We start from the raw sequence: 24908 nt of genomic DNA on the forward strand, positions 1-24908 counted from the left end.
TTTTGGGGTAAAATTGGGGACCTCGGCTTATACTCGGATCGGCTTATATTCGAGTATATACGGTAAATTCTCCAAAATTGGGTAAAAGTGATTTTTCTTTGGTAACGGTATGCAAACTCATTACCCCTTGCAATTTGCATACCGAGCAAATAGATCAACAGATGATGCTGTTAATATGGCTCTGCACTACATCCTACAACATCTTGAGTCTCCAAAGACCTATGCAAGGGTCCTTTTTGTAGACTTTAGTTCAGCATTCAATACCATCATTCCAGACATTCTTCTAACTAAGCTAAACCAGCTACAGGTACCGGAACAGACTTGTAAGTGGATCACAAGCTTCCTAACAAACAGGAAGCAGCAGGTGAAGCTAAGCAAGATCACATCAAATACCTGTACAATTAGCACAGGGCCCCCCCAAGGCTGTGTGCTCTCCCCACTTCTCTTCTCTCTGTATACCAATGACTGCATCTCCAATGATCCATTTGTTAAGCTACTGAAGTTCGCAGATGACACAACAGTGATCGGTCTCATTCGAGACAATGACGAATCCGCATATAGACGAGAGGTCGAACGACTAGCCTTGTGGTGCAACCAAAACAATCTGGAACTGAACACACTCAAAACCGTAGAAATGGTGGTAGACTTTAGGAAAAACCCTTCCATACTTCCACCTCTCACAATACTTGACAACACAGTATCAACAGTAGAAACCTTCAAATTTCTGGGTTCTATCATATCGCAAGATCTCAAATGGACAGCTAACATCAAAACATCATTAAAAAGGACAACAAAGAATGTTCTTTCTGCGCCAACTCAGTAAGCTCAAACTGCCCAAGGAGCTGCTGATCCAATTCTACAGAGGAATTATTGAGTCTGTCATTTGCACCTCTATAACTGTCTGGTTCGGTTCTGCAACCCAACAAGAAAACACAGACTTCAGAGGATAATTAGAACTGCAGAAAAATAATTGCTACCAACTTGCCTTCCATTGAGGACCTGTATACTGCACGAATCAAGAAGAGGGCCGTGAAAATATTTGCAGATCCCTCGCATCCTGGACATAAACTGTTTCAACTCCTACCCTCAAAACGACGCTATAGAGCACTGCACACCAGAACAACTAGACACAAGAACAGTTTTTTCCCAAAGGCCATCACTCTGCTAAACAAATAATTCCCTCAACACTGTCAGACTATTTACTGAATCTGCACTACTATTAATCGTTTCATAGTTCCCATCACCAATCTCTTTCCACTTATGACTGTATGACTGTAACTTGTTGCTGGCAATCCTTATGATTTATATTGATATATTGATCATCAATTGTGTTGTAAATGTTGTACCTTGATGAACATATCTTTTCTTTTATGTACACTGAGAGCATATGCACCAAGACAAATTCCTTGTGTGTCCAATCACACTTGGCCAATAAAATTCTATTCTATTCTATTCTATTCTACCAGATCACAATATGGATATGTAAATTGACAAAGAGTTTTATCCACATTGGGTTAAAAGGATTTTCTGATAGTGGTTTTAAGTAATGAAGGAAAGGGCTTGGGATTGATTTTAAAAAATCTAAGTAGATAGAATTCTTTATTGGCCAAGTGTGATTGGACACACAAGGAATTTGTCTTTGGCGCATATGTTCTCAGTGTACATAAAAAGAAAAGATATATTCGTCAAGAATCATAAGGTACAACACTTAATGATTGTCATAGGGTACAAATAAGCAATCAAATCATAATATATATTATATTATATTATATATCATATATTAGGAAACAGTCAATATCAATCGTAAGGATACAAGCAACAAAGTTGCAGTCAGTGGAAGGAGATGGGTGATGGGAACTATGAGAAAATTAATAGTAATGCAGACTTAGTGAATAGTTTGACAGTTGATAGTTGTTGAGGGGATTATTTGTTTACAAGAGTGATAGGGTTCAGGAAAAGCAGCATATTAAAAGCAGTATGTATATTATATTCATAATATAGATTTTTTTGTTATTGTTTCCCCTCTCATGAAGGTGGATGAGGATCTAGTGAAGAATTCTGGAAAAACATTACTCTTGGATCGCATGTTACCAGAGCTAAAAAAGCGAGGACACAAGGTATTGCTTTTGAATTTAGGTTTTTTTTAAAAAAAACAAAAACCATACCTCTGAGATAAATTAACTAAGGAATATTTCCTCAATTTAGGTGGTGCTGTTTTCACAAATGACCCGAATGTTGGATATTTTGATGGACTACTGCTATCTGAGAGATTACCAGTTTAGTCGTCTGGATGGAAGCATGTCTTATGCGGACAGAGAAGAAAATGTAGGTTTCTCAGAAACATTCACCCGAGTTGCTTAATTTTTCTAAGATTTATCAAGAAAGCAAGCTGTGGGAGTAAGCTATTTGGCTTCAACTTATCCTCTGGAAAAAATAATTGGAAAGCCTTTGCAATCCTGTTGCTCTATTTTGGAGAGACGTTGTTGACGTGATAATATTGTATATTACTAGGGTGGATTTTTAAATCGAGTTGATTTAAATCACAATTTAAATCACTAGTAAAAAGGCTTGATTTAAATCAACTTGATTTAAATAATAATGTTTAAAGAGCAACTGTCACCTCTGTCCCGCAGCGGCTCCTTCTCTCACCCGCTGTTGACTCACTGACAGTCCCATTCATTTTAATGGGATGGCTGGTGATATGGCAATGACACAACAAGGTGAGGGCCATGATGGATCTGAAATGACAGGTGGTCTTTATTTCCTATGTCCTATTTAGCTTACAAAGCTTGGATTCATTGAATGAGTTTACCAAAAATGTAAATATTGCAGAATATATAGCCTCATGCTACATAACTAAGCTCCATTTCATGCTGAATAAACCAAATTATTAATGTATCTTAAGCAGAAAATTATCTTTAGATAGTTTTTTACTCCAAAAGCATTTTATGAAAATAAATTTGATAAAAATAAAAAAAATGTGATTTAAATTTTTTTAAATCCGATTTTCAAAATAAATAAATAAATAAAAATATCAATTTTTATCCACCATTTCTATTACTATAGAAATGCTGGAAATTAGTGTGCATTGTGCTGTGGAAATTAGTGTGGATTAATGGCTTATGTCTTGAAACATACTTTTGTGATGAAAAATGAATCCAAAAATATTTAGATCAGTGTTTTTTAACCTAGGTAATTGTAAACTCTGCAGAGCTCAACTCCCATAATTCCTCAGCCATGCTTAGTTCAAAATATAGGTTATCATGAGTAATTGCAGGTGTAAGAGCATCATTTCAAATTAGTTTTGAATTCCATGCCTCTTATTTAATAAGTTTTTATTTGTTTGGATTTTTAAAATGTATCCTATGATGAGGTTGGTTTTTTGTTTTTGTTTTTCTTTTGTTTCTTTTTTAGTTTTCAAACAATTTATTAGGAATTTTTTAAAAACTAAATTTTCCACTGTTTTTAACATACATTCTTAACCTTCTCAATCCCAAAAACATTGTGAAACCTAGGAGCGTGCCAAAATACAATTCTTCCTATAATTTTTTGTAGTTGAAGCAGAAAGGTTTCTTTCTGTTTATTATCTTTAAGCCCACAAGCATGCCGATTTTCCTATTTCATGCTAAACTGGTGATATTCTACCTTTTATAGATGAAGAATTTTAATGCAGACCCTGAAGTTTTTATATTTCTGGTGAGCACACGGGCTGGAGGTCTTGGCATTAATCTGACTGCAGCAGATACAGTCATAATTTACGACAGTGACTGGGTAGGTACTGTGTATTCTGACAGAAGTCCTGATCCCAAAGGACTATATATTCAACTCCCATCAGCAGAATACGGTTTTAGAATCCACTTGGAATTTAAGCTCTGCCTATGAAATCTGGTACAAACTTGGAATAAATGCGAATTAAATTAGTGAGAGCCAGTTTGGTATAGTAGTTAATGCACTGGCTAGAAATTGGGAGACTGTGAGTCCTGCTTTAGGCACAAAGCCAGCTGGGTAACCTGGTAAGTTGGCAAGTCACTCTCACTTTTGGAAGGAGGCATTGACAAGCCGCTTCAGAAAACCTAGGCAAGAAAATTTCAGGGACTAGTCCAGCAGTTACGAGGAGTCAACATTGACTCACAAGCAAATAATAATAATAATAATAATGTACTTGGTTGATACCTAGGACACTGGCAGCAACCATTAGCACCAATCAATGGTATTTGTGATGTCTTTTTGAATGTTCAGTTTCATGTTTCATGTTTAATTAATAATAATAATATAATTCAGTTGATCAAGTGTCATGGGGGCACTTGGTACCATGTCCAAGAATTTTATAAGACATCAACAAATTGCAGCTTCCTGAAATAACACCAGCAGAACTGCAAAAAACTGGGCTACTTGGAACATCATATATCTTTATTTATTTTTTTATATATATCTTAAGAATATATATCTTAAGAAGGTATATCTTAAGAAGGTACTTGGTTGATACCTAGGACACTGGCAGCAACCCATATCAACCATTAGCACCAGTCAGTGGTATTTGTGGTGCCTTTTTGAATGTTCAGTTGACTGAATTTCATGTTTAATGAATAAAATAATAATAATGATAATGATAATAGTAAAACATAGCTATATAGTTATCCTTATTAAATGTAAGTAGAGGTAGTCCCCACTTACAACAGTTCATTTAGTGACTGTTCAAAATTACAACAGCACGGAAAAAAGTGACTTACCACATTTTTTCACATGACGATGTTAGTATCCTCATGGTCCTGTGTTCAAAATTCAGATGCTTGGCAACTGACCCTCATTTATGACAGTTGTAATGTTCTGGGGTCATGTATGATCACGTTTTGCGACCTTCTGACAAGCAAAGTCAATGGGGAAGCCAGATTCACTTAATAACCATGTTATGAACTTAATAACTGCAGCGATTCACTTAACATCTTTGGTAAGAAAAATTATAAAATGGGGCAAAACTCAGTTAACTCTTTCACTTAGCAACAGAATTTAGGGGTTCAATTGTAATCGTAAGTCGACTACCCTGTAGTAGTATGCCATTTAGAGTTCTGTAGCTTTTTCCTTTGGTTGATAGCATGCCAAATGCTATCAACCATAGATGCAATGTAATGTTTCTAACAAGACACTTGTCTCTCAAATTGAAAAATTAACTGGGGAATGTTACATTTTTTTTCTTTTCCTAATTAAAGGTCTCAATTTAGCACATTTCAAAAACAGGCAGAATAATTAGGTAGGAATAATAAAATTAACACAATTCAGTTCTTCTGTTGCCACTTAGTATGGGAGAATCTATAGCTATATGTACAGTTGTCAAAAATTCAGTCCACAGCATTATCATAGTGATAAAATAAATAAAATAAAATTTCATACGGGAGTTTGCTCTATTGCTTCCCTAACACTACTTGTGTTGCACTTTCTGCAATTTAAACAGCCAGCAGGATCCATGCTTGGTGCCAAAGGAGAAGCTTTAAGTACTGAAAATGCCAGATTCGTTTCTGTAATTTTTTCAAGATTGTTTTTAAGCACATGTAAGAACAGGAAAAACTTAACGCTTGTCACAATAATCAAGCATGAACACAATGTATGTGATTTTTGAAGCATGTGGAAGCGTGCATTTAGCACCTATTAGGAATGCTTTAAAGTAACTGCATCTTCTTAGCAAGCACAGCTGCCTCTTCACTTGATGTATAGTGTGTTAATATTGCACTGCGTTGTAGATATAAGTCAAAGTCAGTTGTCCCCATTTTCCCCCAAACGATTAACAAGTTATTTTTCCTAAGAAGAATTGTTTACATGGAGATGAAAAGTTAAATCTGATGTTCATGTGCCATTAAATATTAAATTCATATATTTTCTTTTCATAGAACCCTCAGTCTGACCTTCAGGCACAAGACCGATGTCACAGAATTGGTCAGACAAAGCCGGTGGTTGTATATCGTTTTGTAACTGCAAATACCATTGACCAGAAGATTGTGGAGAGGGCTGCTGCCAAAAGGAAATTAGAGAAGCTGATTATCCACAAAAGTTAGTAATATTGACAATCCTTCGAAATCACATTCACAATTTTTGTTGGACCGCTTTTTATGAGATTTTGCTAGTTGACATTACTATGCCTTTAATAGTCTTCCATTTACAGGCTGTTTGTTCTTTATTGACACAGCCAACAGGGCAGACTACAAGAACAATCTTGTCAAAAGCAACATAAAATATAAATCATTACTGAAAATCCTTACTAACATTTTTCAAACAAATGGGACCCTGGGTTCTAATTCCAGTCTTATGAAGATTTTTTTACTGCTCGGGAGTAAACTAGGAGAAGATCCTCTCCAGCTTCCTTGACAATGACCTTCTATATCTCAGGAGCTTAAACATCTTCAGAGAGGCATTTCCTGCATATCTTAATCTCCCATACATTTTTTTAGGCAGCTAGACTATGTGGCATTTCAAGCTTTAAAAATCAAACGCACCAGTTTATATTGTCCCTGTAAAACAAATGGCATCATGGCTAAACTTTTAATATAGTTAATTAATTCAATATCACGCTGCTACATTTTGAACCAATTGAAGCGAGGATGTATTGTTCAAAGGGTAGCCTAAGAAAGAGTAGATTATAAGTATATTCATGATGTACTCGAAGTATGGATTACTGTTACTAGGGGTGGTATTCACTTACTTTCCCTACCAGTTCACAAATGTAAGCGCGTCCTTCCACGCATGTGCTTTGCTGGCACGCGCACCTTCCGCACATGCACGTGGCCTCGAAAACGTGCCTAAATAGGATGACATAGAGCAGGGGTAGTCAACCTTTTTATACCTACCGCCCACTTTTGTATCTCTGTTAGTAGTAAAAAAATTTAACCGCCCACCGGTTCTACAGTAATGCGCCGTGTATCGTCATCTGCGCATGCCTCTCACGCATCCTGGATTGGGTATGGGGGGGTGCACCGGCTACCAGCTCTGTTTCTCTGTTATAGCTGAGTGGTGTGTGGGGAGATGCGCGAGCTATTCTGGGATGAGGCTTTTGTTTGCGGTCGCACTATAGCTCCATTTAGTTTCACTTACATAATGTGAACTAAACTTGTGCGTGGGCGATACAAATAGTATATTTTCAGAAATTTAAATTGTCACAGGGAATTTTATGAAAACCTAATGAAAATGTTTTTAAATAATGCTATGAAAATTTTTTAAAAAGTCAAATTAAAAAAAAGGAAAGTGCTTCAGTATCGGACAAAACCCCTACCGCCCACCATGAAAGCTGTAACGCCCACTAGTGGGCGGTAGGGACCAGGTTGACTACCACTGACATAGAGCCAAGGCAAGTGGGCAGGCCCACCCGCTACTGGTTCAGATCAACCGGTTCGAACTGGCTGAATACCACCTCTGGCTATTACTAGAGTTGCCAGGCATAGACTAGATTGCAGCTGGGATACTAAATGCAGTTGTGTAAAAACTCAGAAAAAAATTGGTACCTCTCAATTCTGCTAATAACTGCAGCAAAGACCAAGGAACTAGAGAGTAGTCTGGTTCCTTCAAACCTCTCTGGATAAGGAGAGGGTGAGAAATTGTTGGTGTGTGTTCTGGATGGCTGTTCTTCCCAAGGAAATTGCAGAACAGGTTTGAAATCCAGGAAACAATGGGATAAGCCATTTTGTTCACTACAGCAGACAATTTTAAAAGACATTCAATTCATAATTTCAAAACTGGACACTAGAGGAGGCTAAAATTTATAAGTGGACGAAAGATTTATAAGACTTCAAAATGTTCTAATGATGCAAATACACAAGGAGACTTTTGAAAAACAGAATCAGAAAAAAGTAGCTACAGTATCAATGTCAATAATGATGCCAGCTTCATTATGTCCAAAAGATGGTATTGGGGGAAAAAAACTAGATGTAGAACAAATTTTATCTGACATTATAGTATTAAAAATTGACAAGCCAAGAAGAATGACTTAGACAAGGATTCTTCACTGGATCTACAAAAAAACCTGACTGAGACTAACATTTAAAAGGAAAATACAAATACAATGATAAACTAAAATTTGAAAGAATTATGTGCAATGGGACAAAGAGGAAATTAAGGGATTAATTAAGAAATTAAGACAAATCAAATCCTCAAATCTGACTATTAGACTGAACTAAAAATTACAACTTAGAACAGTGGTCACCAACTGGTGGTCTGTGGACCATTGACAATCCGTCAGAAAATTTTGGCAGTCTGCAGAAAAATTATTTGCATTTTTTATATTGCGCTAAATCAGTGATCCTCGGACTATGGCCCCTGGAATGGATACGTGCAATGAACGTTTGTGTTGCTGCAGAGAATATCTCCCTTCGGGGTCTTTCTGTGTGGGTTGGAAGGAGGTAGAAAAGAGTTGGAGCCTGCTTTAGCCTCCTGCTGCAGGGCATTGGTCGAATGCTGGAGGGAAGTGCCGCTGATGGCAAAGAGCCAGAGGACCTTGTTCCAGTAAGACTGCATCATGGCCTGGAACTGCCTGACTATCTCAGGCCACTGAGCCTCCAGGTGCCAGTATCTGGCCTTGCAATCCTGCAGATCTTCCCTCTGCTTGGAAAGCCTATGCTCCTAGTCCTCAGTGAGGTGCTTCTGCTGAGCCTCCTTCTCGGTCAGATCCAATTTTAACTGAGCTGTTTTGCCAACTCTTTCTCATAGTGGCTGCTTAGCTCCAACAACTGCTTTCTGTTGGGCCCTAAGGAGCCCAGGCGGGGAGGGGAGGAGTGGCTGGGAGGGGAGGGGCAAGTAGAGGCCGGCGAGGTGCCCCTCAATGTGAGTGACATCGAATTGACCATGTCCACCCAGTCACATAACCACCTAGCCACACCCACCCAGCCTGTCATTAGGCAGATCATATTAGTGGTCCGCAGGATTTAAAATTACAAACTTAGTGGTCCCTAATAATAATAATAATAATAATAATAATAATAATAATAATAATAATAATAATATTTTAATTTGTATACCGCCCTTCTCCCGAAGGACTCAGGGCGGTGAACAGGCAGATAAAATATAAATACACACAATAATTTAAAAACAACCCTTAAAAAACTAATTTAAATGCCCAAAACGTTAAAAAACATACTCCCCTGTAAAATAACACAATTTTAAAAACCCATCCAATAAAAATAAAAAATCAGGCTAGTCCAGCCATATGAAATAAATAAGTTTTAAGTTCGCGGCGAAAGGTCCTAAGGTCAGGTAATTGTCCCTGAGGTCCGAAAGGTTGGTGACCCCTGCATTAGAAGTAAAAGGAAGGAATATCAAGTTCATTTATTTGATCAAATTTAAAACAAGCTATGTTGTTTCTTCTGGCAACCCTTTCAGGCATTCTGCTGATACCACAAGTGAAAAGATTACATTTGTAACCTTAAAAGGGTTCCAGAAAAGTGGATATTAACAAAGTCTGAACGTGCAGGAAGCCAACTTCCATTTTTGGCATCCATGTTTATGATTACAAAAAACCTTTAATTTTTCTTGGCTTGGAAAATCGAGGAATAATAATCTGAGGGGCACACTATATATAATGTCAAGGAGCTCCTTTTGGAAAATATTTGTGTTTGCATTAATTTTCTGTAAGTGTAATTCTATTGTTCTTCTATTAGAACTACAAAAATGACTCGTTTATACAGTATATTTAATTTAAAAAATCACTGACAGTGCTGCCAATAAAGGTATATTTTTTTCTTGTTTCCCTTTAAGATCAGTTCAAAGGCGGTAAATTTGGAATAAACCAGTCAAAGAGCTGCTTAGATCCCAAAGAGTTAATAGAATTGCTGCAATCCAGGGATTATGACAGGTATGATCTGTATGCTTCCTTATTGATTTGATTTATTTTCTATTTTTTTTTTCTTTTTGTAGTTCATGGTGGCATACATAGCACTTTGTCCTCCTGTTATCCCACAACATCCACCCTCTGAAGTGAGGTGAGCTGGGTTGGGTTAAAGCAGAGTGATTAGCCCAATGTTACCCAGCAAGTTTCCATGGCTGAGAATAGTCCAGAACCTGAATTTCTCCATTCCCGGTCCAAACCCTTAATCATTGCATCACACTAGCTCCCGACACGGAACCAATAATTACATGAAGGAAGCATTTTCACAACTAAAGCTAAAGTCATTGCCAAGAAGTTAAGCCCTTAAATACAAGGGAACTTAATAAAAATATTTCCTTCTTTCTTTTTCTAGAGAGATTAAAGGGTCAAGAGAAAAAGTAATAACCGACAAAGATTTAGAGCTGCTGCTGGACAGAAGTGACCTGATCGGTAAGTATTGAATATATTAATATGCCTTCTATTTTATTCTGTGGTGGGATGTTACTGGTTTAACAACTGGTTCGGTGAGCACGTGCATGTGCTTAAGTCGCTTGCACGCAGCGCTGAAAATGGAACATTTAGAAGCTCAGCTGCTTACCTTCCAAGTCAGCAATGGTAAATAAGACAGCAAGAGGGGGGAAATCAGCTGTGCTGCACGATTGAGATGAGCTAGAAAGCAGGAAATAAAGGACAGGATAGAGTGGGGGTGGGTGGGCGGGGCCAACTGATTGTCGGAGCTACCAGTTTACCCGAACCAACTGAATACCACCTCTGGTTTTATTACATTCTTTTAAGAAATTAGTTCTAAATATCAACGTATATTTAGTACTGAGGTGATGAGCACCAGGATGTTTATGAATATCCGTCTCTCCAGGTTATTATTAGAGCCATTTAGCTCTCTGACGTATATCACAGGAACCACGTATAAACACAGTACAGCCTCCCTTCCAGGTGCGTCCTGCTCACACCATATTGAAAGGGTTGTTGTTGTTTTTCGGTATGCAAGGAACAAGAAAGTCAAGGAAACAGTAGGTCCACTAATGGAAGCAGATAGCAAGAAGGGGCCAGGCAGCAGGATGAAAGCAAAACTGCTTAATCCCTTTTTGCATCTTTTTATGCAAAAGGGGAAAAAAATAGCCCAAATTAACAAGAGCAACTTTGAGGGAAATAGAACAGGTATACAAATCCAGATAGGCAAGGAAATAGTAAGAGAATACCTATCCATCCTGAACGAGTACAAATCACCGGGAACAGATCCAGGGTATTGAAGGCGGTGGCAGATGTAATCTCAGAACCACTGGATATAATCTTTCAAAGCCCCTGGAACTACCAGAAGACTGGAGAAGAGCTGATGTGGTTTCAGTCTCCCAAAAGGGGCAAATGGATCCACAAAGTTATAAGCCAATTAGCTTGACCTCAATACCTGGGAAAATCCTGGAAAAGATAAGCAGATTTGTGAGCACCTAGAAATGAACAAGAGTATTAGAAAGTCAGCATATTTGTTAAAAACACTTTATATCCTTCTTTGATAAAGTGATTAAAGTAGTGGACCAGAGAAATTCTGTGGTCATAGGATACTTGGACTTCCGTAAGATTTTTGACAAGTAGACCACAGACGACTTCTTGGTAAGGATGGATGTTACCATCACCAAATGGATTCAGATTGGCTGACCAACCACACCCAGTGCGTAGTCCTGAATGGAACGGCATCTACATGGAGGGAATCATGCAGTAGGTTCTGTTCCGGGCCCAGAACAGTCAAGATTCTATTTTGAGCCCAGTGCAGAGGTGGGTTTCAACAGGTTCTGACTAGTTCTAGAGAACTGATGGCGGAAATTTTGAGTAGTTCAGAGAACCTGTAGTAAAAATTCTGACTGGCCACGCCCCCATCTATTCTCTGCCTCCCAAGTCCCAGCTGATCGGGAGGGAATGGAGATTTTACAGTATCCTTTCCCTGCCATGTCCACCAAGCCGTGCCACGCCCACCAAGCCACACCCACAGAACCGGGAGTAAAAAAATTTGAAACCCACCATTGGCCCAGTGCAACATATTTATAAAGTATGCCTGGAATCCCCCATCTGTGTTTTTCACTGGCAGAGGGCTGCAGGAGGCTGTTGCGTCACAAGTGACATTGAGCTGGCCACGCCCCCTGTTGTCTGTTCCTCCACCCAACCCTGGTGCATCCCTCAGTGAAATTGAGTTTGACACCCTGCGTATACTGTGTAGTATACGCAGTATACAGTACAGTACAATAATAATGGGTGGAAGCATGTTAAAGAGAGATCTAATCTAGAAATAAGGAGAAATTTCCTGACAGCGAGAACAGTTAATCAGTGGAATAGCTTGCCTCCCAAAGTTATGAATACTCCATCACTTTTCAAACTTTTAAGGTTTTCAAAAATAGACTGGACAACCATTTGACCAGTATTATATAAAACCTCCTGCCTTGAGCAGGAGGATTGGACTAGAAGACGTCTAAAGTCCCTTTCAGCTGTATATCCTAGCCACATATTACATGTATTTAGTTTCCCTGAAGTAAGGTTGCCAGCTTCTGGGTTAAGCCACAGCAATATAAAATTATTATTTTATATTATATTATATACCGTATATACTCGAGTATAAGCCGAGTTTTTCAGCACGTTTTTTGTGCTGAAAAGCGCCCCCTCGGCTTATACTCGAGTCTACGTCTCGATGTACTTCGGGAACCCCGCACAGGAGACGCCAAAGAGGCGGCGAGATCGTCCGGCGGATTTGCCCAAGGCTGAGCAGTTCGCGCGGACCTGAGCCAAGCGGTCCCAGTCCAGCCGAACGGTGAAAGCGACATGCCGAGCGCCGCTCCGCTTTCACCGCTCGCTGACTGGGACCGCTTGGCTCGGGTCCCGCGCGGGCGGGGAGCCGACTTTGGCCCTTTAGCAAGGAGGAAGGTGGGAGGGCAGCGGAGCTGCCGGCTGTGGCGCTCCGCCGGAGCCGCCGCCGCCGCCGCCTGGAAGAGGAGGAGGTGACCTTCACGCGGAGAGGGTGGGGATGGGGGTTGAGGCGTGCAAGAGGAGCGGCGTGGAGGAAGAGGAGGAGGCGACGGCCCCGCCGACAGCGGCTTCTAAGACCAGCCCACGCTCCGAAGAGGGAAAGGGAGCGAGTGGGTGGGTGGCTGGGATGAGACCCCCACCACAAACACACACACAGCCGGTCGGACGGCGCGGTTCCTTTCTCTACTCTCTCTCGCTCTGCGTCAAGGCGCTGGAAGGGGGCGGGGAGCGCGAAACAGCAGCAGGAGCAGCCGCGCCGCCGCTTCCTCCTCCTCCTCCTCCTCCTTTCGTGGCGGGCTGCTTCCAAGTCTGGAAATCTGTTTTGGGAAGTGGTGGTGCAGCGCGGCAGTTCAGCCCTGTCGGCCGGGGGAAGGAGGCGGTGGATCGGATTCTCGCGCCACACCGAAGTCGGCTGGAAAGCTTGCTGCTTCTTCTTCTTTTTTGCTTCTCTCCCCCCACCCACTCTTTTCTGCTCTCTTGCAACATTGCTGCAGCTCCTCGGCTCCTTTTCCCGGCGCCCCAGAAGGCTCGAGCCTCTGCTGCCGATTGAATACTAAAATAAAATAAAAGAGTGGAGAAGAACGGGGCGCCGCTTTTGGTGTCCGCGTCCCTGTCGCCGCCCGGCAGGACGCGTTTAAAAAAAAGGGGCGGGGGAGTTGAAAAGAGGCTGCCTCTTGGGTTACCTCAACATCCATTCCAGAGCCGCTAAAGAGCGGTTGCTTGGCCCGCCCTGGTTGGGGAACGGGCACAAAAAGGGTCCCTGGTGACCCAGCAATATAAAATTATTATTTTATATTATATTATATACCGTATATACTCGAGTATAAGCCGGAGTTTTCAGCACGTTTTTGTGCTGAAAAGCGCCGGCTTATACTCGAGTCTACCTCGATATGCCGGGACCCCCGCACAGGAGACGCCAAAGAGGCGGCGAGATCGTCCGGCGGGATTTGCCCAAGGCTGAGCAGTTCGCCGCGCGGACCCGAGCCAAGCCGGTCGCAGTCCAGCCGAACGGTGAAAGCGACATGCCGAGCGCCGCTCCGCTTTCACCGTTCGGCTGGACTGGGACCGGCTTGGCTCGGGTCCGCAGTAACTCCTGCCAGGCTGGGCCTCGGAGGAACCAATTAAAAGCCCCGCCCGGGCGTTCTTTCTTCTCCCTCCCTGCTTCCGAAGGTGGGCTTTTAAATGGGTTCTTCGCGGCACAGCCTGGCGGAGTTACTGCGGACCCGAGCCAAGCGGTCCCAGTCCAGCCGAGCGGTGAAAGCGACATGCCGAGCGCCGCTCCGCTTTCACCGTTCGGCTGGACTGGGACCGCTTGGCTCGGGTCCGCAGTAACTCCGCCAGGCTGTGCCGCGAAGAAACCATTTAAAAGCCCGCCAGGGCTTTCTTCTCCTCCGTGCTTCAGAAGTTGGGCTTTTAAATGGTTTCTTTGTGGCACAGCCTGGCGGAGTTACTGCGGACCCGAGCCAAGCGGTCCCAGTCCAGCGAGCGGTGAAAGCGGAGCGGCGCCGCATGTCGCCACCGCTCGCTGACTGGGACCGCTTGGCTCGGGTCCCGCGCGGGCGGGGAGCCGACTTTGGCCCTTTAGCAAGGAGGAAGGTGGGAGGGCAGCGGAGCTGCCGGCTGTGGCGCTCCGCTCGGAGCCGCCGCCGCCGCCGCCTGGGAGAGGGGGGAGGTGACCTTCACGCGGAGAGGGTGGGGATGGGGGTTGAGGCGTGCAAGAGGAGCGGCGTGGAGGAAGAGGAGGAGGCGACGGCCCCGCCGACAGCGGCTTCTAAGACCAGCCCACACTCCGAAGAGGGAAAGGGAGCGAGTGGGTGGGTGGCTGGGATGAGACCCCCACCACAAACACACACACAGCCGGTCGGACGGCGCGGTTCCTTTCTCTACTCTCTCTCGCTCTGCGTCAAGGCGCTGGAAGGGGCGGAGAGCGAAACAGCAGCAGGAGCAGCCGCGCCGCCGCTTCCTCCTCCTCCTCCTCCTCCTTTCGTGGCGGGCTGCTTCCAAGTCTGGAAATCTGTTTTGGGATGTGGTGGAGCAGCGCGGCAGTTCAGCCCTGTCGGGCGGAGGAAGGAGGCGGTGGATCGGATTCTCGTGCCACACCGAAGTCGGCTGGAAAGCTTGCTGCTTCTTCTTCTTTTTTGCTTCTCTCCCCCCACCCACTCTTTTCTGCTCTCTTGCAACGTTGCTGCAGCTCCTCGGCTCCTTTTCCCGGCGCCCCAGAAGGCTCGAGCCTCTGCTGCCGATTGAATACTAAAATAAAATAAAAAAGTGGAGAAGAACGGGGCGCCGCTTTTGGTGTCCGCGTCCCTGTCGCCGCCCGGCAGGACGCGTTTAAAAAAAAGGGGCGGGGGAGTTGAAAAGAGGCTGCCTCTTCGGGTTACCTCAACATCCATTCCAGAGCCGCTAAAAGAGCGGCTGCTTGGCCCGCCCTGGTTGGGGAACGGGCACAAAAAAAGGGTCCCTGGTGACCCAGAATTCATCCTAGCCCCATTGACTGGCCCCTTTGACTCGATAGGATTTAGCTGACGGGATTGTTAAACAGCGCTCGCACCTTTCTTCTGGGGAGAGAAGTCACTCTAATAAATATTGGGAGGTGTTTTCAAGGAAACATAGGGGTCCACCTTCTGCCCACAAGAAATGTAGGGAAATGCCACCATTCCCAGCCTTCTGAGCACATCAGCTTATCCTGGCAGAGGATGAGGAAAGTCGATTTCAAAGCCTTTGGAAACCTCCAGCTTGGAAAAAGCTAAATTATGTAGGGCTATTCAGCTACAACTTCGTGTTTAAGTTTTGTCTTTTGAAGCGAGATAATGATAGCTAGCTAGCTAGCTAATTAGATAGATAGATAGATAGATAGATAGATAGATAGATAGATAGATAGATAGATAGATAGATAGATAGATAGATTAGAAAGAAAACAGAACAAAAAAACAGAATAATAGAGTTGGAAGGACCTTGGAGGTCTTCTAGTCTAACCCTGCTTACGCAGGAAACCTTATACCACTTCAAATGCTTATCCAATATCTTCTTAAAAACTTCCAGTGTTAGAGCATTCACAACTTCTGGAGGCAAGTTGTTCCACTGGTTAATTGTTCTAACTGTCAGGAAATTTCTCCTTAGTTCTAGGTTGCTTCTCTCCTTGATTAGTTTCCACCCATGCTTCTTGTCCTGCCCTCAGGTGCTTTGGAGAATAGTTTGATTCCCCTTCTTTGTGGCAGCCCTGAGATATTGGAATGTTCCTATCATGTCACCCCTAAACTAGACATACCCAGTTCACATGCCCGTGAGACGCCTTGCTTGCATGTCACACACACGCCCCGCCCGCGGGGGGAAAAAAAAAGGATGGATGGATGGATGGAAGGAAGGAAGGAAGGATGGATTGATGGATGGAGGCGACCGCTTTGAAGCGCAACCCTTCTCCCGCAACTAAGGGGGGGGGTCAATGTTTTCCCCAATCCTAGGGTGTGGGGAAACAGTCATTCTTTCTTCCCCCCTAGTCTCTCCCGAGATCGCACTGCAGCGCCCATCATCCCCAGCCGGCAATCTGAGCTCGTGCCATCGATGTGGTCCTTGAACTTCCCCCTCCTTGTTTCTAACCCAGCCTAGGATGGCGGCGTGGAGGGTATGGTGGTGGTAAAACGGCCAGGAGAAAGCTTTCGCTCTTTTCGAGAGGTCCTCTTGGAAGGCTGCCTTGGAAAGGGAAAGTGGGGAGGGGGCAGAGATTTCTCCCTCAAAGGTCCCCTTGGAAGGCTGGGTTGGAAAGGGAAAGTGGGGAGGGGGCAGAGATTTCTTCCTCTCGGGTCCCCTTGGAAGGCTGGGTTGGAAAGGGAAAGTGGGGAGGGGGCAGAGATTTCTTCCTCGGGTCCTTCTAGAGTCCTTGAGAAACTGATATCATACAAGGTTAATAAATTATACTCCTCCTCCTCATTGATGAGTTTTTCATCCTGAAATTGATTGAAACATTGTACCATCATATGCTGCCATAGTATAGTGTTAACAACATCTGTAAAGATGATATATGAGCATGACACTAAGTTTTTCTATATTTCCCTTTATTGAAAAACTTCCATCATGCTTCTTTCTGAAAACAAAGGTCATTATAATATACCTCATTATATATTTGATTTGATGATATTTCAGTTAATAAATACCATTTAAGGTGTTAAGCTTCTTTCTTTTCAGCAGCAAAGTGAATTACAACTTTAAAGAACTTTATTACTTTATATTCATTTATTTTAAGTATAGATTTTAGATTTTTAAACAAATATGTTTAGAGCTTTTATATCTTTCAAGTTATTCAAATTATCCCCTCAGCAGGTATATAATGGCATCCAATTCCAATATCATGTTGGGGCTTTTGAGCAAGGGAGGAGGAACGCGAGCACCGCCTTTCGCGCTGGCATTCCGGGATTTCCCTTTGTTTAGAGCTGGGAATCCTCCTTCCCCCTTTTGCACTTTTATTGTTTTTCGTTCAAATAAATATTCATGTTATTTTACTTGGCTCTATCTTTATTTTTTACATTGACCAGTAGCTGCCTCATTTCCCACCCTCGGCTTATACTCGAGTCAATAGTTTTTCCCAGTTTTTTGTGGTAAAATTAGGTGCCTCATTTCCCACCCTCGGCTTATACTCGAGTCAATAGTTTTTCCCAGTTTTTTGTGGTAAAATTAGGTGCCTCGGCTTATATTCGGGTCGGCTTATACTCGAGTATATACGGTAAATATATATTTTATATTATATTATATTATATTATATTATATTATATTATATTATATATATTTTATATTATATTATAATAAAAACTACAGCCACCTATCTCCACAACCCCCATCTCAGACACACCAACAACAGCCAAGCCTCCTACAACTGACCCCATTTCATTGGGTTCACAACCCCTAGTGATCACAGAAAAGGAAGTGCAGCACCTATTTCACAGACAAAAGCCAGGAAAAGCTCCAGGCCCAGACAAGATAACTCCTTCTTGCTTAAAAGTCTGTGCTGACCAATTGGCCCCCATCTTCACCCATATTTTCAATAAATCACTAGAGATGTGCTATGTTCCTTCTTGCTTCAAACGCTCTACCATCATCCCAGTGCCGAAGAAGCCCACCATCAAGGAACTGAATGACTACAGACCAGTTGCTCTAACATCTGTAGTCATGAAAACCTTTGAAAGGCTAGTGCTTTCCTACCTGAAAACCATCACGAATCCACTCTTAGACCCTTGCAATTTGCATACCGAGCAAATAGATCAACAGATGATGCTGTTAATATGGCTCTGCACTACATCCTACAACATCTTTAGTCTCCAAAGACCTATGCAAGGGTCCTTTTTGTAGACTTTAGTTCAGCATTCAATACCATCATTCCAGACATTCTTCTAACTAAGCTAAACCAGCTACAGGTACCGGAACAGACTTGTAAGTGGATCACAAGCTTCCTAACAAACAGGAAGCAGCAGGTGAAGCTAAGCAAGATCACATCAAATACCTGTACAATTAGCTCAGGGCCCCCAAGGCTGTGTGCTCTCCCACTTCTCTTCTCTCTGTATACCAATGACTGCATCTCCAATGATCCATTTGTTAAGCTACTGAAGTTCGCAGATGACACAACAGTGATTGGTCTCATTCGAGACAATGACGAATCCGCATATAGACGAGAGGTCGAACGACTAGCCTTGTGGTGCAACCAAAACAATCTGGAACTGAACACACTCAAAACCGTAGAAATGGTGGTAGACTTTAGGAAAACCCTTCCATACTTCCACCTCTCACAATACTTGACAACACAGTATCAACAGTAGAAACCTTCAAATTTCTGGGTTCTATCATATCGCAAGATCTCAAATGGACAGCTAACATCAAAACATCATTAAAAAGGACAACAAAGAATGTTCTTTCTGCGCCAACTCAGTAAGCTCAAACTGCCCAAGGAGCTGCTGATCCAATTCTACAGAGGAATTATTGAGTCTGTCATTTGCACCTCTATAACTGTCTGGTTCGGTTCTGCAACCCAACAAGAAAAACAGACTTCAGAGGATAATTAGAACTGCAGAAAAAATAATTGCTACCAACCTGCCTTCCATTGAGGACCTGTATACTGCACGAATCAAGAAGAGGGCCGTGAAAATATTTGCAGATCCCTCGCATCCTGGACATAAACTGTTTCAACTCCTACCCTCAAAACGACGCTATAGAGCACTGCACACCAGAACAACTAGACACAAGAACAGTTTTTTCCCGAAGGCCATCACTCTGCTAAACAAATAATTCCCTCAACACTGTCAGACTATTTACTGAATCTGCACTACTATTAATCGTTTCATAGTTCCCATCACCAATCTCTTTCCACTTATGACTGTATGACTATAACTTGTTGCTGGCAATCCTTATGATTTATATTGATATATTGATCATCAATTGTGTTGTAAATGTTGTACCTTGATGAACGTATCTTTTCTTTTATGTACACTGAGAGCATATGCACCAAGACAAATTCCTTGTGTGTCCAATCACACTTGGCCAATAAAATTCTATTCTATTCTATTCTATTCTATTCTATTATTGGTTTCCAAGCTAAAATAATTTCTATCCCAGCCAGTGAAATGGGATTAAACATTTACTACTAGGTTTCAAGTTATATCTCAGATCTTTCCTTTTTATCTCCACCAACAAATCTTTCTCCTGGTGTGTATGTGTTTGTGTGTATTTGTGTAGAGAGATTTGAGTAGACCAGTAACTTTGGTTTGTCTTTAATCAATACAGGCCCTTCCCTGTCCTTAGAGGCATTTATATTGCTATTTGTTGCCTTTTCCAATAATTCTTTCCTACAGTGTAGGCATTATGCTGTCACTGATACTGTGCAAGTCTTCAATTAGGTCACTTAAATAGTATTTTCCTATACTCTGGGGCTTCCTGATAAATATATGTTGTTACCCATATCTTTACCTTAATTAAATACCATACATCTCCACCAAGTATTTCCCTACCTCTATTAACCATTATGTCTGATACTTTTTTTTAAAAAAAATCTGCCCATCCTAAAGATCTGGTGATAGAATTTGTGAGGTCCAAAAGATTCATTTTCCATAAAGCGGGCATTTTGGTTGATTAAAAAGGAATAGTTTTATACTGTGTTAATTTTACAGAGCTTCAGCTCCGTGCCCTATGAAAAAACCTTCAATGATAGACACTGTAATCCATACCCTCTTTATTGAAAAAGCCCTTCAAGTATTTTGAAGACCTCTATCGGGTTTCCCTTCATTCTTCCTTGGGCTGACCACACCCAGTTGAACTATTCTTCATAATTCGATTCTTCCAGTCCTTCACCATCTTTGTTACTCTCCTGTGCACTCTTTCCAGTTCCTCAGCATTCTTCTTATACTCTGGCAATCAGTCAAAGCTGGTTGGTCTGGCCAGTGCAGTATAGAGTAGTTATCATCACACTGTTTATATCTATTTATATAACCACTGAGCCATGGACTGTGGCGGTGGAATACTGCAGCTTCTTTTGCTGGCTGCTGGCTGTCAGCAGTTCAATTCTCTCTGGCTCAAGGTCAGCTCAGCCTTCCATCCTCCCGAGGTCGGTAAAATTAGGACCCAGATTGTTGGGGGCAATATGCTGACACTAAACCAAGAGTGCTCCCCAACCTCCGGTTTGTCTTTTAAGATGTTAGCAATTGCCCAGGCTTGTGTCCTCCATAGATTTGATGAACGCCCTATCTATCCCCTCATCAAAGTCATTTGTAAAAATCTCCTGCGAGTCCCTTGGACTGCAAGGCGATCAAACCGGTCAGTCCTAGAGGAGATCAACCCTGACTGCTCTTTAGAAGGCCAGATCCTGAAGATGAAACTCAAATACTTTGGCCACCTAATGAGAAGGAAGGACTTATTGGAGAAGAGCCTAATGCTGGGAAAGATTGAGGGCAAAAGAGGAAGGGGACGACAGAGAACGAGGTGGCTGGATGGAGTCACTGAAGCAGTAGGCATGAGTTTAAATGGACTCCAGAGGATTGTAGAGGACAGGAAGGCCTGGAGGAACGTTGTCCATGTGGTCGTGATGGGTCGGACATGGCTTCGCAACTAACAACAACAAAAACCCATTGCACTCCTCTCCATGTAGAAATGGATCCATGAAGGAGCATGCATCGAGCACATTTGTATAACCAACTGCAAATCAATCTATTTGTTAGTAAGACCATCTATCCCACATTGTTCCATTTTAACAAGGTGGCGGTTCGAGGCAATTTTATCAAATATCTTACTGATGTTTACATCAATTGTGTCCACTGCCTTCTCTTGATATATTAATCACCTTGTCATAAGAGTAAAATTTGTTTGGCAGAGTCTATTTTTAACAATCCTCTAGCAATTACAAGCCTCTAGTAATTATACTGGGCTTTTTCTAAGTGCCTGCAAACCCACTGTTTTATCCTCACCAGCAAACCTCAGGGTTTCTAAATGGAAACGTTGCACTACCAAGTCTCAATTCTCCATCTTACTGCATGCATCAAAATTGCCTTAAATTTGTGAGTACCACACAGATGAGATACCTGGGGACTAGATTTCAATTAAATTGCTGCTTATGTAATTTCTAGAGTTGCCAAAAACAGCAGAATATGGTTGGGCTAAGGAAGTGTAGACTGGCAGCTTAATTTGGATAAATGCTGATTACGCTTCTGGATGTTTTTCAAAGGAACATCCTTCTAAGGCTGTGATGGCTAACCTTTTTCAGACCGATGCCCAAAGCACATGGCCAAACCCCCAAAATGCAATGTGCATGTGGCCCCCTTGCATGCACCCTGCACATGCGTGCAAAGCCCTTGCACATGCCCTTTGCATGCAACACCCCGCACATGCACACACAGACCCCTGCATATGCCCCATCCCCTGTTCGTGCATGGCAGAGACCCGAAAACAAGCTGGCTGATGGGGGGCAAGCATGCATGCGCAGTAGAGCTGAACTGAGGCAACAACTTGCATGCCATCAGAGACAGCGCTGCATGCCACTTCTGGCACGTGTGGCATAGGTTCGCCATCACGGTTCTAAGGGATGTATTGCTGATGGTGTGTTCAGACAGATCCTTCTGATTCTCTTTACCTGTACACCTATCAGTTATGTCTCCATTTACACACTAAAATAGCCATATAGAACTTGATTACTTGGGGTGAGTTGGGGAAACACTTAATGGACTAAATCAGGCCACAGGAGTACCCGTCAAAGTAGGGGATTTGCTTTAAAAATGGGATTTTTATGCATGTATAAAATGGCAGGTGGGGTTTTATACATTGCAGAAAGAAATGCTATATAAACAAACCAGTATCTCTTAAATGGAAAGCTAACTATATCCACATAACTTGGCATAATATTGATTTGGCTGCAGAATATCGAAGTGCATGACCAGCTCTGGATGAATTTTCCATTCCAGGCATACTTGCCACACATTCTTTGCTATAAGGAAAGGAAATTCCTGCTTCCTCCTAGCGAGTGAGATAAATTGGAGGGGGGTGCAGGGGGGGGTAGAGACAGTCAGTTGCCTGGAGCTTTTCAACCTCTGCATTGCATTGGACATCTCTAGGCATTTAAATTGTTTCTTTGTGTCAGTTATCAGACATTCATAGATTTCCAAATCTTCCTACATTGTGTTCCAAAAAATGTAAGTGTCTTTAATAAGGGTCAAAACCTTGAAAACATTGGATGTCATTTTAATAAATGGCTATGGGGTGAGTTTTCTTTTAGACAACTTTTTCCTATAGCAATAAGTGTGCATTCAAATGTGAAAAGAAGCAAAGAGTTTTATCTCTATTCCTAAAAGTAATAGAGCCACCTCAAAACGTCTATTAAAAAATGATCTCAAAATAATGGAGTTTAAATTCCACACAAAAAATGATGGGATTTTCAGATGTTTTAAGAAGTCCAATTTTATTTAATTATTTGTCAACAAGTACAAGGAACAAGTTTCAGTACAGACATAGACACATGAAAATTGGCACAAATAAATGAATATAAATAAGCCATAAACACATAGAATGATTACATATAAATGGGGACAGTAGGACAGGGACGGTAGGCATGCTGGTGCGCTTATGCATGCCCCCTTAGGAACCTCTTAAAAAGGTGTAAGGTCCACGATAGACAGTTTAAGGTAAAAGGTATGGGGGTTAGAGAGACTAACAACAAGATCAGGTAGAGTGTTCCAGACATTTATTACTCTATTGCTGAAGTCGTATTTTCTGCAATAAAGATTAGGGCGGATTACATTTAGTTTGTATCTATTGATAGCCCTTGTGTTATTGTGGTTGAAGTTAAAGAAGTCATTAACAGGTAGGATGTTATGGTAGATAATCTTGTGTACTAAGCCTAGGTCGGACATAGACTGCATAGTTCAAGGTTATCCAGGCCTAAAATTTCAAGCCTGGTGGTATAAGGAATTTTATTCCGAGCAGAGGAGTTGAGTACTCTTCTTGTAAAATACCTCTGGATCCACTCTAATGTATTAATGTCCAAATTACAGCGTGGGTTCCAGGCAGGTGAGCATTTTGTTTAAATGGAAGTCTGCTGATTGTCTGTGGTCCTCTGAGCTCTGTGTGCTTCATTTCTTCCAGATGAGATGAAAACCTCCGAGAAACTAAAAGAAAAAATGGGCAAGTTTATGATGCTAGACAACACCGATGATCCTGGCATGTAAATTGTACTTCAGAATTTGGACAGTTAAACCATATTTCTATTATCCCTTTGTAATCTGAACATGGATACTCTTACAACAGTTACCTTATTGTTGGTCTCTGTTTCAAAAAGCATTGTCAAAAATTTTGAAGAATAAGTTGCTAAGTTTTTGTATATGAAAAGTGGATTTTGGAGCCTCTTGTTGATAACTGAGAAATTCTTTGGATTCTATTTTTGTCTTGAGTAGTTGGTAATCTGTACACTTTAATGCAGAATTTCTGTTAAAGAAATTTAACTTCTAATTTTTTACCTCTCGCTTTTAGTATGTTTAATGAACAGAAGATATTCAGAGTACTTGTTTACAACCCTTGATTGTACTACTTCAGTTTGTGTTGACATTACAAATAAATGCTATTTTGCTTGAAATGTTTTGTTTAATCACTGCTCCTGGCAAGTATTATTTACTTATTGTATAAGGGCACATTTATCTGTCTCCTTTAGCTATTTTACTCTCATCAACTAACGCTATTTTTGTTTCTTTTTAATATTCTGTTTGGACATCTTTAAACTTTGTTGACAATAGTTTGACATTCAAGACATCTAAGAGTTTCTTTTTGTGTACATTTTTCCAGAGTTAAGAAATCAGGAAATTAATTGAAGGAGGCAGAATATTCAAACGTCTATTTGGATTCATGAAACTGTTTACATTTGCAAATTAGTTAAAAGATTAAAACAATTAAAATACTGATAGCAAAAAGGAACAAAGGAAAGGTTGAGAAGCTTATTGAACACAAGGCCAAGAAAATGAATGAGTCAAATAATACATATAAAAAGAGATACACAACAGCAACCGCATGGGGAAGACTGAACTGAGAGTGAGCACTTGATCTAAAGTCACCATGGAACTTCAGTAGTTTAGGCTGGACTTGAAACTGATCTCTGCTGTAGATCAACAGCCCACTTGTGACCACATGGCTTATTCAGTCACGTAGAATTCTAATTCATGATTGCATGAATTTGTTATAGCAGCATCCAGTGTGGTCCTATTTAAAGTTACCGTATTTTTTGGAGTATAAGACGCACCTACCTTTTTTGGTGAGAAAAACAAGAAAAAGAACTCTGCCTCAGCCTCCCAGCAATTTTGCCTTGTTGCAGCAAATAGCCTGCTTTACTTTCATTTTCATTTTCAGCATAGCTTGATTAGCACAAGGATAAAAATCTGCTCCCAGCAATTTACCTCCTTGCAGCAAGCAGCAGAGGCCCATGCAGCACTAGGCAATGGCAATCCCTGCAGCCTGAAACATCTGAGAGTTGGGAGGCCGATCCAATCAACTTGTGCTAATTAGGCTGTGCTGAAGCTGAAATGGGCTGTTT

General features: G+C 41.8%; 1 protein-coding gene across 1 annotated transcript in view; it reads left to right on the forward strand.

The window, feature by feature from the left end:
• The window catches only part of HELLS (helicase, lymphoid specific), a 53623-nt gene extending 29663 nt beyond the window's left edge, over positions 1-23960 (forward strand). The window contains exons 16-22 of the mRNA XM_058188389.1: positions 2034-2117; positions 2206-2325; positions 3655-3771; positions 5883-6042; positions 9733-9829; positions 10215-10291; positions 23474-23960. Of these exons, the coding sequence (XP_058044372.1) occupies positions 2034-2117; positions 2206-2325; positions 3655-3771; positions 5883-6042; positions 9733-9829; positions 10215-10291; positions 23474-23556 (738 nt within the window). The 3' untranslated portion in view covers positions 23557-23960. The remainder of the gene's footprint in view (positions 1-2033; positions 2118-2205; positions 2326-3654; positions 3772-5882; positions 6043-9732; positions 9830-10214; positions 10292-23473) is intronic.
• Positions 23961-24908: the final 948 nt, after the last annotated feature.

Source organism: Ahaetulla prasina, chromosome 6 (genome assembly GCF_028640845.1).
Source record: "Ahaetulla prasina isolate Xishuangbanna chromosome 6, ASM2864084v1, whole genome shotgun sequence".
NCBI lineage: Eukaryota > Metazoa > Chordata > Lepidosauria > Squamata > Colubridae > Ahaetulla > Ahaetulla prasina.